At 29.0% G+C, this 16733-nt stretch overlaps 1 protein-coding gene across 2 annotated transcripts in view; it reads left to right on the forward strand.

The window, feature by feature from the left end:
- LOC113560773 (cGMP-dependent protein kinase, isozyme 2 forms cD4/T1/T3A/T3B) overlaps positions 1–16733 on the forward strand; it is a 116423-nt gene that overhangs the window by 37233 nt on the left and 62457 nt on the right. For both annotated transcript variants that reach the window (XM_026966835.1, XM_026966834.1), the window contains exon 2: positions 1405–1792. In XM_026966835.1, coding sequence (XP_026822636.1) covers positions 1405–1792 — 388 coding nt within the window. The remainder of the gene's footprint in view (positions 1–1404; positions 1793–16733) is intronic.

Raw genomic sequence — 16733 nt, forward strand, 5'->3', positions numbered from 1 at the left:
GGCGATCCCCCCCCGTTATCTTGACCTAAATCAGCCCCTGGATTATACTTTATACTGTTTACCTACTTATTCAAGTATTTTATAATAAATAAGGCTAGATGTCATAGTGCCTCCAAATATTTTTAAAAACTTTCTTTAAAAAAATATCGGAAGAATAAAAATGAATGAAAAATTGAATTCGATGACAATTATATGCATACAATTATATATATAATAGAGATACCTAAATGTATTTTTAAATTTTAAATTATAGTTTTATAGTTTTATTTTAATAATCGATAACGTTCAGATTAAAAAAAAAAGATTTTGAAACGAAGTGTATTTTTCATATTTTGTTACTACTCTTATTTTGAAAATACAGCTATTAAAATGTTATCAATAGTTGATATTATAATTTATAATGTTTAACCTTAATAATTATTATTGTTAATTTATTTTTACGATGCTATTTTAAGTTTATTAAAAATTGTAATCGTAATTCCAATTAGGTTTAAAGAAAGTATTCCTCATCAAATTAAAAGTAAATACATATATTTAAATTTACCTATTACGATGCTACACTCATAAGCAAATTTGCTTTTATGGATATGATTTTGTGTTTTTAACTTAATATTAGAGCGAATTGACCTATTATCAAATCTAAATATCATAAATCTCAATATTATCCGTCTTTCGAAATTTTAAGATGTTTTATGTTTTAAGCAAGTTATGAGCATTTTTATATTTTAATATTATACATATTCATCATTCGTTTAAAAACTAAAATATCGTATAAACCAACGAGAGATAATAGATAATGATAATAGGTCAATTCGTTCTAATATTAGAGTTAACAACATAAAATCGGTTACATTAAGAGTAAATTTGGCAATGCTATACATCTTATACATTTGTAAGACAGAGCACGAAGACTACAAATGTAGATGTAGCGTCCTATAAAGTAATTTTTGATTTCCATACGGCTTAATTTTTAGCTGTCATGCTACATTGTTAGATAATTAGAAATCGCCATATTGTTTATCTCTTAATAAAGAACCGGCTCGAATACGCTTGATATAATATTGTAAGGGTAGAACTATATACCTAACGGATAACGGATAACGGATAGAACTGATAAAAGGCGATAAAATAATTTGCTAAATAATATTGTTCCTTTATTCTAACTCATAAGTAATACTTCATTGACCTAATAGTACATCAATTAAAGCTTTCCTTAAAGCATCAATGGGCATATACATTTTCATTATTTTTTATTTTGATTAAGATATGTTATATAATTATTAACTTATTGAAAATAAGTACTAATACTTATTACCTATTGAAAATATTAAATTCTACCTGTGTACAAATAAATAACTATTGTAAACTACCTCCTATACATTATAATAATAAATTGTTTTTTAGACATGGCGGCTTCAGTAGATGCTCAAGACTTAAAAACTTTACTGGAAGCAAAGGATACTTTGATTCGTAACCTAGAAACGTTACTTCAGGCCAGGAACAATGAAATCCAAGAGCTCCGGTCCCATTTAGACATGTTTCAAAGTGTGTTTCCGTTTAGCAATCCTGTGTCACCCACTAGTACGCTACATCATCCTCATCACGTGGTGGCTGCTCCGGTACATCAACAACAAAGCCAAAACCTCGTTGCTAAATCTCTTACTTCACTTCTGGATGGTATAGCTAGGCCACGTAAACAAAGGGCGCAAGGTATATCTGCTGAGCCTCAGAGCCTAAGTACTATACAAGAACTGAGCCAAAAAAAATTTCCTACTTATCCGAAAAATGACAGGTAATATATTTACACATTATTAATTAAAACATTTAGTATAAGCTATTCGATATTTAGTCCTAACTGATTCACTGGCACGATTAATATACTGTTTATAACGTTATAAATGTTTAATGTCAATTCCGTTAAAATAGCAATGATGCAATAGTACCTACCTTTACTTATATTATATATACATATATATGATAATATAATTATTATTTCATATAAATTTAGTAAATTTATTATTTTTGATGTTCACAATTTCTTAACAAGTATAGTTATAATTTAGTATACCATTGACAATTTAAAAATACTATCAGCATACTAGCATATAATTTGGTTAAATCTAAAGGTTCAATGTTATAGTGCAGCATTAATGAACTCGTGAGTCATTCTTATTTACCACCAGTTTGTCCAGTTCCAATATTATATTCTTTACTTAAGATAAAATCCTATTTTAATTGTACATAAATGTAATTTTAATATGAACTTAACGCATCAGAAAGTCGTAATTGATTCTTCGCTGTAATAGTTAATTAGAATATAAATTGTGTTGACCAGAGTAATTAATTAGTGCATGTGCAAGGTTGAACAATGTCGCTTTGAATAGACTTTAATTCCAACCTATATTAAGTTCAAATACTCCAAATTGCAGAACAGTAATAAATGTAAATTGTTAATGGGTACTTTATAGTTTATTTTATGGTCAATTGTAAACTAAAAATATTACGTGAACAATTAAATAAAATAGAGTGCTAATCGACACAAAAAAATAATATATATACGGGTTAATTTCTTTGTTTATTTTACACACATGAATGATTGGTGAGGTACTACATTAAACTTTTATTGCCCTTATATACCGAAAAACGCATAACTTATTGTTTTTAAACAAAGCTAATCATAAATTATGATTCATAATATATTTAAATGTTGATTTCTAATTATATGAAAAAAAAATCAAAAATTAAATAGGTATTACCATTTTTGAAGTATTACAACTTAAGTATTTTCAAGCCATGTAAAAAATTTAAATTTTAAATTTCACACTTTTATTGTGAAAAATAACATTTTCAGATTGTGCATTCTCTTAAATTGATGTAAAAACCACGATAAGTAGAACAATGGGCACCGCTCTGCTGTAGGAACATAAGGTGTCGAGTGCGTTACCTTTAGAGATGTATTACATTTGAATTCAATGATATATTTATCTCATCGTATACGAAAAACGATTCTGAGCAGACTGTCTGTATTATAAAAAGTTCAAATATAGTCAAAATATTTTGAAAATTTATTGTGAATAGAAGAAAATTATAACAAAGATTAAGTAAAAATTTTAAGTATCTATTATTTGTTTTTGAATTACATAATAAGAAGTCAATTTTTATCAAAAATTTAATTTGTCAGAGATTCCTTGTTTAATTGTTTTGTTTGTTTTTTCCGTTTACTAAATTAAGTATTTAGAATTTTGAGTTTGACCTGTTTAAAGTACAAATTAGATACAATTTTATATCCAAAACTACCCCTATTTTTAAAAATCAAAACATTTTATGGACAACTTATTGTGTACTCTTACACCAAAATAAACATATCGCCGTTTATTAATGAAAAATTGAATTGAATACAAATTTAGCACAATATATAATATATTTACCTACTCAATGACTAGCTACACATGTGACACACTATGCAATTACCTAGCTGTATACTTATACTTGACCAGTTTTTATCTATAAAATATTTTGATAAACATACGAGTATTATTTAAATTTATTTTGATATATGTTATATCATATTATATATATTTATGTTTTTAAAACACCGAATATTTAAATATACCATATAATTTGTTTTGTTTGGTAATGTTCTGAGTGAAGCTAGATATTTATTAGTTATACTAAAATTAAATTAATTATAACGTAATTTTTTTGGTATGGCTATAACAATTATATACAAAATCCAGTTTAATTTGTTCTATAGTAATCTGAAAATATTAAAAATACATGAACATAATTATTTTTTTATAACCTTATTAAGTTAAAATTAGACATAATTTGTTTCAATCACAGAAAATGTAAAAATAGTTTTATAGTAAAACATAAAAATTTAAATTATTCTTACAACCTATATCAAAAATGAATAATATTCATTTTATTTAGGTTCAATACTCTAGATCAGTGCTTTTCAAATTGGCGACTGTGGCTGTATGACTGGCGGAAAATTGTAATTTTAGTATATACGAGTAATTAAGAAAAAATAATTAATGATTTTGATTTAAATTTTAAGGGGTCTTGATAGTATTACATTAAAGTTAGGGGAGCCCATGACAAAAAAGTTTGAGAAGCTTTGCTCTAGATATTCTTGATAAGTTTAAGTAATTTCAAGTTAAAATATTAATATTTTAACAAAATAAAATTTTAGTTATTTTATTGGAATTTGTAAAAAAACACTACTCATAGAGACTAGAAATTTATAGAAAAATTTCTAATATTAATTATAAAAACATAAATTACAATATCCTTAGCAATAGACAAGAAATCGATCCTTACTTTACAGCAAAGATACCTTAGATTTTTATAATTTTTTGAATACAACGCGCATTCTAGACTGATATAATATAGCCGTATGAAATAAAAATGTTAGAATAAATAATCACTAGGAAAACAATTGTTATCAGTAAAATACGACCTCTTATCTGCAGTGTCATAAATAATAATAAAATTTACTTTGATGTCATAAATAATGTGAGATATTTTACATCACATCTGTATTATATTATCTGTGTTATATTGATATTTTTAAAACGCTGAATATTTAGATATATCATTATTTTTTTATTCGTTTTGCAATGTTCTGAGTAAAGCTAAACAGTAGATATTTATTGGTTATACTAAAACTAAATTAATTATGAGATGTTTTTGTTCAGTGATGTCATAAACATATTTTTGAGTGGGAAGAGTGCACTAAAAATGTATGGATTAAAATGTTGACACAAATACCAAAGGAGTCATTTTTTAATTTTTCCAGAAAACTTTTCGTTTAGTTATGGTATATATTGTTATATTATATTGCTATATATGCTATATTTTGTTGATAATTTGAAAGATGATTAATTTATAATAAATGTTATTGATATTCCTTAATGAAGATTTAGAAATTGAGTTCTATTTAGTTTATACAATCTGATGTGTGATGACGGAAATGTTTTATCATAAGTGATGTACGCTTGTTCCAATACAACAACGTCGCGACCGTGTCACAGTAATTTGTATACACTTGGCATATTATCAATTTGTTGTAATGTTTAAACCTATAATATTATTATGTCAATTAGTTTATGATACACCGCACGTTTCAATCAAACAATCACGTCCATGGGCCATGTCATTTAAAAACCTATTTTATTTATTACCGCTATTATAGTTGTATAAACGTCTTATATCTGTAATCATTAATTTAATATATTTTTACGACTCATAAAATATTTAATATAAATAGGAACTAGGAACTTCGTGTAATTGAATGAATTATATAAAGTACCATATTACCATACCATACGTCTTATAATATAATATTATTATATTATTATCTATGTTTACAAGTACAAACATGAAAATAATATAGGTATTTATTTATTATTAATCTGAAAACAGATTTGAATTTGTTAAGTCTATTCGGGATCGACATTTTTTATATACAGGTTTAATTTATGTAAATATTAAAATAAAAATTACTAATTACTAATAACATTTTAATTTTATATTATAATATTTATCTACCTAGTATGTTTTAATGAATTAATTATATTATTTTGTATACAATTAAATGTGAAAAATCTAATAGTTAAAGTACATTGTAAAAATAAATAATGATTTCTACTGTAAATCATGTTTGGTTAATATATATATATCTATGTATGATATTCATTATGCAAATGTTATGTTTTAAAGAAATAACAATAATATACATTATACGGTAATGCTGCTATGTGAAAATATATCGGTCACTCGTATTTCACTATAATATAGCTGTTTTCTACAATACTTATACATTTTATACAGTATATATTAAATGGGGTATCGCGAACATATTTCACAATAATTTACTCTAATAATATGATGATGATTGTCGTAAACACAGATTATACTGAAACACGTGGACTCTGCTACTTCAATATTGTTTATTTTCTTTCTTAGATTTCCATAACGACCTCTAGACTAGGTCATCATATTAATAATACTCATTAAGTCATTACTCGTATAATATTGAATATCAGACATCAATATATCATACAATTTAATTATCGTAACCATCTCTAAAATAATACTGGACACAATTTTAAGTTATAAACTTATAATGTATACTGTATGTCTGTATACTTATACTTTGTACAGAAAATATTTTGTTCTCGTAATATTTATGCGTTTACATTTGGCTCTCTTGCGAACGTGAAATTTTTTGTATATTTATAAATACTTTTAATACACAAAAATCGATAGAACTAAAAAAATTTCCAAAAATTCGCATTGTCAATCGATGAACGGAATAATAATATTGTGTGATGTCTGTGATAACTATATAAATAATAGTTGTTAGAAAAACAGTATTATTATATTATAGTAGTAAATAAACAGTAGCGGCGAGAATCGGCCAACAAGCTACAAACCATTGCGGGACGTCCAATTAAAAATTTTCGTGCGTCGTACATCCTGGCCATCCTGCATTTTAATATCATACAATCATTATTATATTGATACTTGAACACCGCCGGCCGTCGTCTGATTAAGGGCACCGAAAGATAATGTTTTAATGTTTAATTATTTATATTTTTTTTCCTTTTTTATGCCATGGCTATCCTGATAAAAATTCGCAACGCCTCTTAAAGCCGTGACCAGTTATAGACCAATTAACGGTGGGGAGAGGCGAGACTGTGAATCTGTTAGAAATTTAAAAATTGGGCCTTTTTAAATCTAGTCGTCAATTTTAAAGATTAACACCTTCCTTATGATTTTTTTTAATGGCTACGACGCTGCATGGTTTAAATACCTCTCATGTACCGTGTTATTATCCTGCGGTTTTTATGGTACTCGTCACACTTATTTATGACTAAAAAACTAAAACAATAAATATCTTAAGCTAACGGGTGCTGAGCAGTAGGTCGGTCTGCGGCCGGCGCGATCTGAGTTTTATCGCGGTACCCACGTGGAACGAGGAGGTCAGCTGAGATAGATAGAGAGAAGAATCGCGAAGACGTACAAGTGGAGAGGAAGGCTTGTACAACGAAATCTGCGTGTTATAAAAATAGTATATTTTTCTAATCGAGTTGACCTTGGCGCGCGACGTTCGGACCCAGTGTGTCGACGACTAAGCGAAGCCGTCGTCCGGCGGCGATGCCAAACTTCTCAACCATTATTCGGTCGACCGTTTCCTCCGCCGCCGCCGCTGCCGATACGTGTCGGTCGTCGTAAAATGCGGTATTTCTATTATCTATCGTTAGTCATCAATATTATTATTATTATCTTTGTCGTCGTAAATATTGCAACTGCTGCGATCATTGATAATGTCATAGCATGGAATATTATTGTTTATAAGAATTACGGTTTCGACCTACGCGCCACTGACGATGGACAGAAGTCCTTTTGCGCAGGGACCATATAACCGCTCGTCAGACTTGACGTTTTCTCGTGATCCGAATTAGTGAGATAGCGATATCGAGAAGAGATCGACCGTGGTCGTGGTCGATGGTCGGTTGCAGCTGCGACGTGACATTATTATTTATCATCTGGATTCTGGATCGTTGCCGGCAAGCCGGTCACTCGGCGGAGAGACCCGACGTACACCGTCTTGTCGCAGCCCGTCCGAGTGAAGACGTACAGAATAAAAATAATAATACCTAACAGTTGGCCGACAATGGTTTGTTGCTATCTAGCGGACAGCTCCGATGACTAACCGTCGCGCGTCGCTCGATAGATAGATGTCGTTACAACTTGCGGCGGACCGATTTCGTTCGCCTAAAATATGTTTTGTATTATGTATACTTGTCTTTATTATGTATAGCATACGATTATGTCATTACTCGTATATCATTACTATATAGTAATTGTGTTATGTATACTGAAACAGTGGAATATTTTTTTTTCATCGTTTACATAAAACGACTCATGGTTTTATTTTAGTATACATATAACTAATTGAAACATAAATGTGTGGCTTGAAATCAGTGTTATTTAAAATAATTTCTTAAATATTTTTGAGTGATATGTAACATAAATTAACTCTCATAACTATTTATCTGTTTTATAACAGATTTCTCCTCCTCACCATTTGATTAAGGATTTTTAAAACCAAAAATTTCTAGAAACACCTACAATGCTAATGGTTATTCTTAAAATATATATTTTTTTTATTTAAATAATAACTGTATATTAAATGGTTGACTTTTTAAATAAAAAACCAAGAGAAACCAAAACCAGTTCTTATGTTGGTTTTCTAAGTCTTGTACCTTATGGCATTTTAGTTAGCAAAATCGCACATAATATTCGCTAAATATTTACCAAACCCACCAGGTGTAAAAAACATACATCTGGAAAAAATCAAAAACTAATGCAAAATAATGATAAAAATATTTAAAATTTCCATTTTTTAATTCTTAAAACTAATTTTTAGAAATGGTTTTGGTGTACAAAAAAGTAAATATTTAAATATATTAAATTTTTAAATTAGATTACGCTATCATATAATGGTCAACATGGGCATGATTGAGCCAATACGACTTCACATTTTTGGAAAGTAGATTTTGTAGATAAAGGGTGGATTCATAAATTCAAGTAAATATTGACACATCGTTTGATACTAATTTGAAAGTTTTACGATAATATTATGGGTGTGATAAGTCCTATATTTAGTGGGACCACCTATCCATATATAGTCTGATTTGAAAGTTCTGAATGTGGAAAAGCAAATTATCGAGATTTATTGACTAGGATTGGCTTATTATTTATCTAAAAAGAGTATTGTTGAAGCACTTGAAACTGATTTTGGAGAGTAACGGGCAACGGCATACTGTCGTTTTTTTAAAATAATTTATTTATTTAATTAATTTTCCATTCGGTTCACCCATTGAAGAAATTTACCAAATTGGGGATAGCAATGAGTTTTGAAAACAGAATTATTAATTGCAATCCATTTTCGACCACTATTTTAATGAATATTTATTATTACCTAATTCTTTATAAATTGTAGTTTAGTCTTTTAGATAGATTTGTATGCTAAATTTCATACTATTTTTGGTTACCGAATCGTCCTCAACATTAACACAACGAATAAGATTGTAAAAAAAAAAAATAGTAGGAAAATATGCTTGGTGTATCACTCTCTGTAATATGTATGTTTTATTGAAGTAAGCCGTAATTAAACTATAGATATTAAATATTACATTTTTTGCATAGATTCATGTTAAATATTAAATTTATTCATGTAGTCAAGTGTGTTTTGTATTTATAATTTAATTTGTTTTAATCGGCGAACCGAAAATGTTACGAGCTTTTATTTAAGCTACTTGCTTATTATTATCAGTATTTAATTGTATAATCATTATTTTTTATCCGTGTTTAGTTAACTTTCGGTTAGACTTTAAACTTAATAACAATTTAATTTTATCTAAAAACTTGAGATAGAGATAAACAGACCTAAATCCTAGACTTTCGTGTTCCTGTTAAATGATAAGCTTATCATGTTTTTAAGTTTAAACAGTCAAGAACCAATAACCTTTTATATTTTTTAACTATGGTTTGATTAAAGATAGAAAAGAATTTTTAAAAATTTCTTCCAATTTAAATATTAACCTGGTTCATTTTAATTGAAAGATTATATTAAAAAATATTAATTTATTTAAACAAAATAGTTTTACAATTTTTTTTAATCATAAAGAAAAATTATTGGATTGCTACTCCATATTATTTAAATTACGTTTTCTGATATAAGTTATAAGTGTTCTAGATGTTTACAGTTATTTGAACTAGAATAGGACTATAATAAACCTATTATGTTTATTAATTCTGTATTTTAGGTCAATTATCTTGTCTTACATTTCGAGCTCTTAAGTTTGATTAAATAAGTATTAGGTATAGTTAAATAAATTTAATTATCTATATTATCAATATATTATTATACAAATATGTGCTGACATATTACGTTGACTATAAAAAACTTTATTCCTAATTCCTAATTTAGTTCGTAGGTTTTAGTAATTTTGTATTACTATTCGTTATTTACTCGTGATATTTAATATGTTCTAAATAATTATAAAATTATTTATTTAAGGTACTTATAGCAGTATAGCATTATAGCTTTACTATTTGAACTAATTTATCATACATAGGAATTCCAGTAAGTATATCACATAATATTAGTGATTTGGTTCGCCTTTATTTACATCTAACCTAATGTTTATTATAATTTATATTAATATAATATCTAAATATTTAATACCTATATATGGTTGCATAATATTGAGCTCAATGCACTTTATATTATTAACTGATATTTAAATACTGTATGCACAGTTTTCATTCTTATATAGCCATAATTTATAATCTTTGAGTTGCGTTTTACCAATAATTAATAATTATCGACTGTTATAGTATAAAATGCATTTAATTGCAAAGTTACTTATGTTTATAAAGATCATTTTTACAGTTTATATATATAGAACGTTGTACATTTTAGAACACATTTAAAATACAATTCTCCAGCTTTTTTTTTTTACAGGCAAACGAAAATTCGTTTTGGCACACTTATATAAATATAGATACTATAGTAAGGAACATTAATTATAGCCGACAGACGTGTAAAGATTTTGATGATATTTTTAGTTAAGGTTTGAATAATCAGGTTAGAATACTGCGAAGTTGGTAATTTTTCATTTACATAGCTGACATCCTCCCTATAAATGTCTATTTGTTTAATATAGATAAATTAACGTGTTTGAAGTCTGTTTACAATATTTTATCATGGATTAGCTGTCCTATCGTATGACATCTGCCAGGATTACTTCGGCGAAATAAAATACATTTGACTTTTAACTACACATCAAAAAATCAACACAAATTGATACATAAAAAAAGAAAAAAAGATTTTATTCTTTTTGTTTGTTTCATTAGTTTTTACAAAATCAAATTTGTTGGTTAAAATACTATATTCTTTATTCCCCATACTTAAGTATCTTATATTTTTATTGTATTATTGACGCAACACCCGCATGTTGTCTCTGTCTTACAAGTTGCGCAACATAGCAAATTCATGCTCAGCAAATCGCATTAAGCTCCGTTAATTTAAAAATTAGAGTGAATTGACCTATTATGAAAGTTGATAGTAAGAACATTATTTGTGTTTGTATGTTGGTTTACTTACGATTATTCAGTTTTTAAGTGGGTTATGATCATTTTTAATTTACGCTATATTATATACGCATAACTTGCTAAAAAATTAAACCATCGTAAAAAACCAACATACAAACACAGATAATGTTTTTACCATCAAGTTTCATTCTAATTTTTAAATCAACGGAGTTAAACATCATCTGCTGAGCGTAAGTTTGTTACGTTACGTACTTGTAAGAGGATTTTTTCAAATTATTATATTATCTTTATATTAAATTAATTAATTTCTATCTATTTAAGGTTGATGGGTATAGCCACGCAGGCAGTGATAGATTTATTTTGGAATGGAGGGGGCAACATTTTCTAAATTATTTTTCATCATATAATTTTGTAAACACAACATTTAGAATTTAATAGAAAGGAAATTCATTACTTTTTAGAAGAACAACTATATAGATCTTTTTTTTTTTCTTCAATTTATAGGATTTCATTTGAATGACTTATAAGTCATAACTTAAACTAACGAAAAATGAGGTTCTTCTCCCGTTTTCAATTTATTCGTATAAAAACAATTATGTGCAATATATCATGTATATTGTAAAACGTGTTCTTGAAGGCTGTTATTTAAGATTTTAAGTCTGCATGTTTAAACTAGCATAAAAGTATATACACTATATAGCAATAACGCGCGTGTCAATTTTACAATTGTATGAAATCTAAGGATAGTTTTATAGTGTTTTCAGTCTGCGCATTGAATGTGAATCATAAAAAATTATAAGACAGCAACTTGAGCCCACTTGTCATTCGCTCTATAACCCGTCACGGTTTCACCTCCGTAGTTCGTAAATCAGTATAGAAAAAACTTGTCAGCAGCCCGCGGAAATAAAATACTGTCACTTGTACAACTCGTATGTTGTGAATGACACGCCTGCGGTGTGACGGTATAATTTATGCTTTAATATTTTCGATCGTCGCCCAATTATTACCATTATTATTTTATATTTTTTCCTTTCATTACTGATACGATATAATAAACATCATATAATTCTAGACGAATACATGATTTGGGTGTCTCGGATATCTATTATCTACCTACCTGTTTCTATCTGATTTGCAACTGCGGATAGGAATTGAGCGACCCACGTATACTATATTGTAATGATTCATCGAGCGCACTGCAGGTTTTTGCGATCGTATTTGTTTATTTTCATTTGATTGCGGTTGTACGAGATACTAGAAAGAGACCTACGCAGGATCGTTTGCGAATAATATTTCTTATACAAAACAGTACTACCTACACATATCACTCCAACAGAGACGCGTTTCCTCGGCACAGACGTACAGTAACAATGTATGAATTAAAAATGGTAATCTTAATAATCTATTCTATCTATCTATCTATATATATATATATATATATAATAGTGTAACGTGGTAGGAAAGAGGCTACTAACGATATTATATGGAAGAATTTATATTTGTTGTATAGAGTTAAGTTTTCTGCAACTACGTGGGTTTGCATATTTTTGTAAGAGATTTTTTCAATAAAAGTAGAGAAGTTTGTATTGCAACTCAAAAATTATTATATAGGCATATATTTTAATTAATAATATATACTTTACTGTATATTTGAGTTTTAATGGTGGATGTTAAAGTCGTTTGTCATTTTAATACCTAATAATAAATAATAATTTGAACGAAGTTGAAGTATCATCGTTTATGTATATGTACAGATCAACTCTATAATATTGTGTGTATTTATATTGTGTATAATTTATGTAAATAACGTAACAAGTATTACAATAGATAGATAGATAGTGAGACAGATATATACACAGATAAATAGATGGATACAATATATTAAAGTATAACGCTACCTGAGGGGAGGGGGTTAATTACAATATTATAATTATCCTAGGAAAAATGTATGTTCCTTACGTAGATGAATTTTCCACATAGGTAAGAGTTTGTTGAACACTTATGATTGGAAAGGTTTTTCATCATGATTTAAGAAGACACATTTGATTTAAATCTCTAAAATAATACAATTATATTAACATAAAAATGTTTTTGCCTTTTGGGCTGGATACAATTTTTTTTTCGTAATCTTAATGTACTTTTCTTTACAGTATAGCGATATTGTGCCTATAGCAATAGACTATAATAATATGACCTGTTATAAAAGCGTGATTGATTCATGTAGGTTTTTTCTAATCGATTTTGTGTTTTATTACGTATAGGTTACCCCTACATCTGATGCATAATCATCTTGCCATGCTAACCTCGTTGATACATTTTGTTTTAATTATACGTTTGTATTTTAATTATTTGATTATTTTTGACGCTATACTTGCAGTCATCGTTTGTGTTAATGGTGAATGTCGATCCATCTATCGTACATCATTTTATTAATAAAAATAATTATTTGGACGGAGTATAAAAGTGTCAAGCGTGTGTACATTTCGCGTAGGTCAATTTTTTATTGCTTATATATGATTCTCAAGCTGTGGTACGCGTAAAACTGAAGGTATATACATTTAAAGGTATGCGGTGGTATGGTACTTATTACAGAAAATTAATGTAAATAAATATTTTTAATAATGTTTGCAATCGATCTAATATTGTTTTATATGTTTTGTGTAAATAATTATTAAGTACTTGCTGTAAATAAATGCACCTAAACTATTATTTGTAACATTATGTTACTGTTTTAAATGCATTGACATTTGAATAGTTCTATTTATAGTTATAAGTAATACAGCACGTCTGACTTGCAATACTAATTATACACATAAGTGGTACGCAAAAATATAAGTTTGAGATACCGTGTCTGCGGTATCTATAATCTGTACGGTGTGTATTTAGAGTATAATTTATGTACGGTATGTAACAAATATTGCGATAGAAGGGCAAATGATAATAAAGAAATAGAGAGATGTATAGATAGATAGTGAGTGAGAGTGAGGGTAGCGCGTGCTGTGCACACGAGACAAGCTTGGCCGCCGAGGCTTGTGCGGCGGGGACAAACGCGCGTCCCCGTGGGTGCCCACCTTGAAGCTCAGGTGGCAGCCGTCGCCTTCCGTGGTGGGAGTGACGGCGGCGGCGATCACACGTCACGTCCCGGGCGCCGACGGCGGACAGCGTCGCGCCACCGCCGCCAGTCGTTTTCAGCGTCTATCTACGTATGTGCGGTGTCCAACCGGTGTCCGTCCGCCGTCGCGTCATAAATTCTACTTTTCTACCAACAATATTGTTGCAATAAACAATAATAATCCGTTCCGTTCAAGTGTATTATCACCTCTCCTTCGTCGTCGTTTCCGGTTTTGTCCACACGTACCTAAGGTACTATTACATTGGCTCTGTATCCCGTGTAAATCGGGCGGTTGATCCGCTTTGACACTTAAACCAAATAATCAAAACTATTCAACTATTCCACCGCGAGTTAGGTAGATGATTGGCGAAATCGTCTTACCAATAATTAATTTTATTTGTTTCGGTGAATAATAAAAAAATTCTCAATAGGTACCGGTCACACGGTTACACGGAATACAGTGTCAGTGTACTCGCGCTATTGTTGCGTGCGTGTAATGCACATAGGTCGTTCGGTATTTTCGTGCACAAAAGCTCGCAATGTACGTTCGTGGATATCATATTATCATCGTCGTATGAACCAGTGTTTCCTATCTAGATCGCCAACTGATTATTTAGGGTTGTTTAAAAAAAAAAATTAATGATTCAAATCAATATAAAATATTAGGAATCTCAGTAATAAATAAGTTTATCATGACGTCTAGCTTCATAAATCATTTAAAACGGAAAACCCACTATTGTATACAAACATATTGTTCGCATATACTATTATAATAAGATATTATTTAAACAGAAAAATACGGGTTTAATATTTTAAAAACTGCTACCTGTGCTTAATGTTTCATAAGTATATCGTATTATTATATAGTATTTATTTTTAATGGTATTCTTTATAAATGTGAATATAAAGTATATAATTAGGGGTCACGAATAATTTGAATATTCATTTGGGGATTGTCGCAATACATAAATGTTAAGAATACTGGTATATGCGCAGTCGCGGTAGAAATCTTCATTTAATATTTCGTCGTTGCAGATTTATCGTATATAAATATAATAAATACTCGTTGTATCTCATAATTTAATTATCGTGTATGGTTGGTAGCGCGGGTAGTTTCATGACGTCGACTTGAAACCAGCTTAATTAAATTCGAGCTTTAATTTATATTTGTCAATGAAATACATACAACTCTTTCAAGACGAGGCTTTTTCTCAAAGACGGGATTTCGTCTGTTTGACGATAAATCTACTTATCTATTCGTATGTAATACGTATAGATTTTACTGCGTTTTATCCATTAATTCCGTTCAAACTATTATTCCGCATGTAGTCTGCTTTCTGCGTGTGTACACAGGTAAAATGAATTGTCGTTGTGTGAAAGTTTAACTTGGACGGAAATGCCAAATTATACAATTAACAACCAGACATTATACATGTTCAACTCCCTCCCCCCAAAATGTTAAGCAAACAAATTGTCTACTTATATGTAGGTATATTATTTAATTTTAAATCTATAATTTAAATTGGTTATGCTTATAATATATAACATTCTCTTATTCACCAATTTGTATTCGTGCCCGATAACGAAAAGAATATTCTATGTCAGTATGCATTATTATATAGCTGCAGCTGAATTATATATGTTATGCGACTCTGATCCGTGACCTTTAGCCAGTTCTCGTATTCGTTTCGAAGTCCCGTGGACACAATTCTCGCATGAGTCTCGTCAAAGTATTCATTACAAATACCCTTATTTTATTGGTTTTTTTTCTTTTTGTATCTCTAGTAGTACAAAGTTATAATATGTGGCATGCATGCATGTATATCTTTGCGACGATTATATGGTGATACAGAATGACAATATGAATATGATAATACCGTCATTGGACACGTAAAATATTTTGGTTAGTTCCTTCTAAATATAGGAATACGGCAAGACTCAGAAAGGTTTTAATAACCGCGTATACGCGTGTAAAAATAATGTTCGTTTACGATCAAAGTATATGTATTATAATAAAAACAAAACCGACGATAAAAAATACACGCCAAAGTCGTAAATTATGACGAACTTAAATCGTCGTTCAACGACATATTATACGCGTATATATTATAGTATTCGCACGCACATAATACTGCAACACCACACGCATTATACAAGTATTTCATAACTACTTAATTTTTTTTTACGATCTCGTTTATCGTTAATAATGCAATTTAATATTATAGTTTATTTTTTACGTTACTGCAGGAAAATACGTTTCTTCTCCGTTTAAAAATAGTGTCTTTATCATCATCACGACGAGCGCAGGGTAGTCCAGTCGCAGATTTTCGTCATCCCACACACCCATCACTCGTTATACACCGAAACTGAGGCTAGGTTTTGTTTTTTGGGGCTGGTTTTTAAATACACTTAGAATTGTTTTTCAAAGCTATGTGATGCTTGTTTTATAACATGTACGTTTTTAGATTAGAATAAGGAGTTTTAATTT

Source organism: Rhopalosiphum maidis, chromosome 4 (genome assembly GCF_003676215.2).
Source record: "Rhopalosiphum maidis isolate BTI-1 chromosome 4, ASM367621v3, whole genome shotgun sequence".
Lineage (NCBI taxonomy): Eukaryota > Metazoa > Arthropoda > Insecta > Hemiptera > Aphididae > Rhopalosiphum > Rhopalosiphum maidis.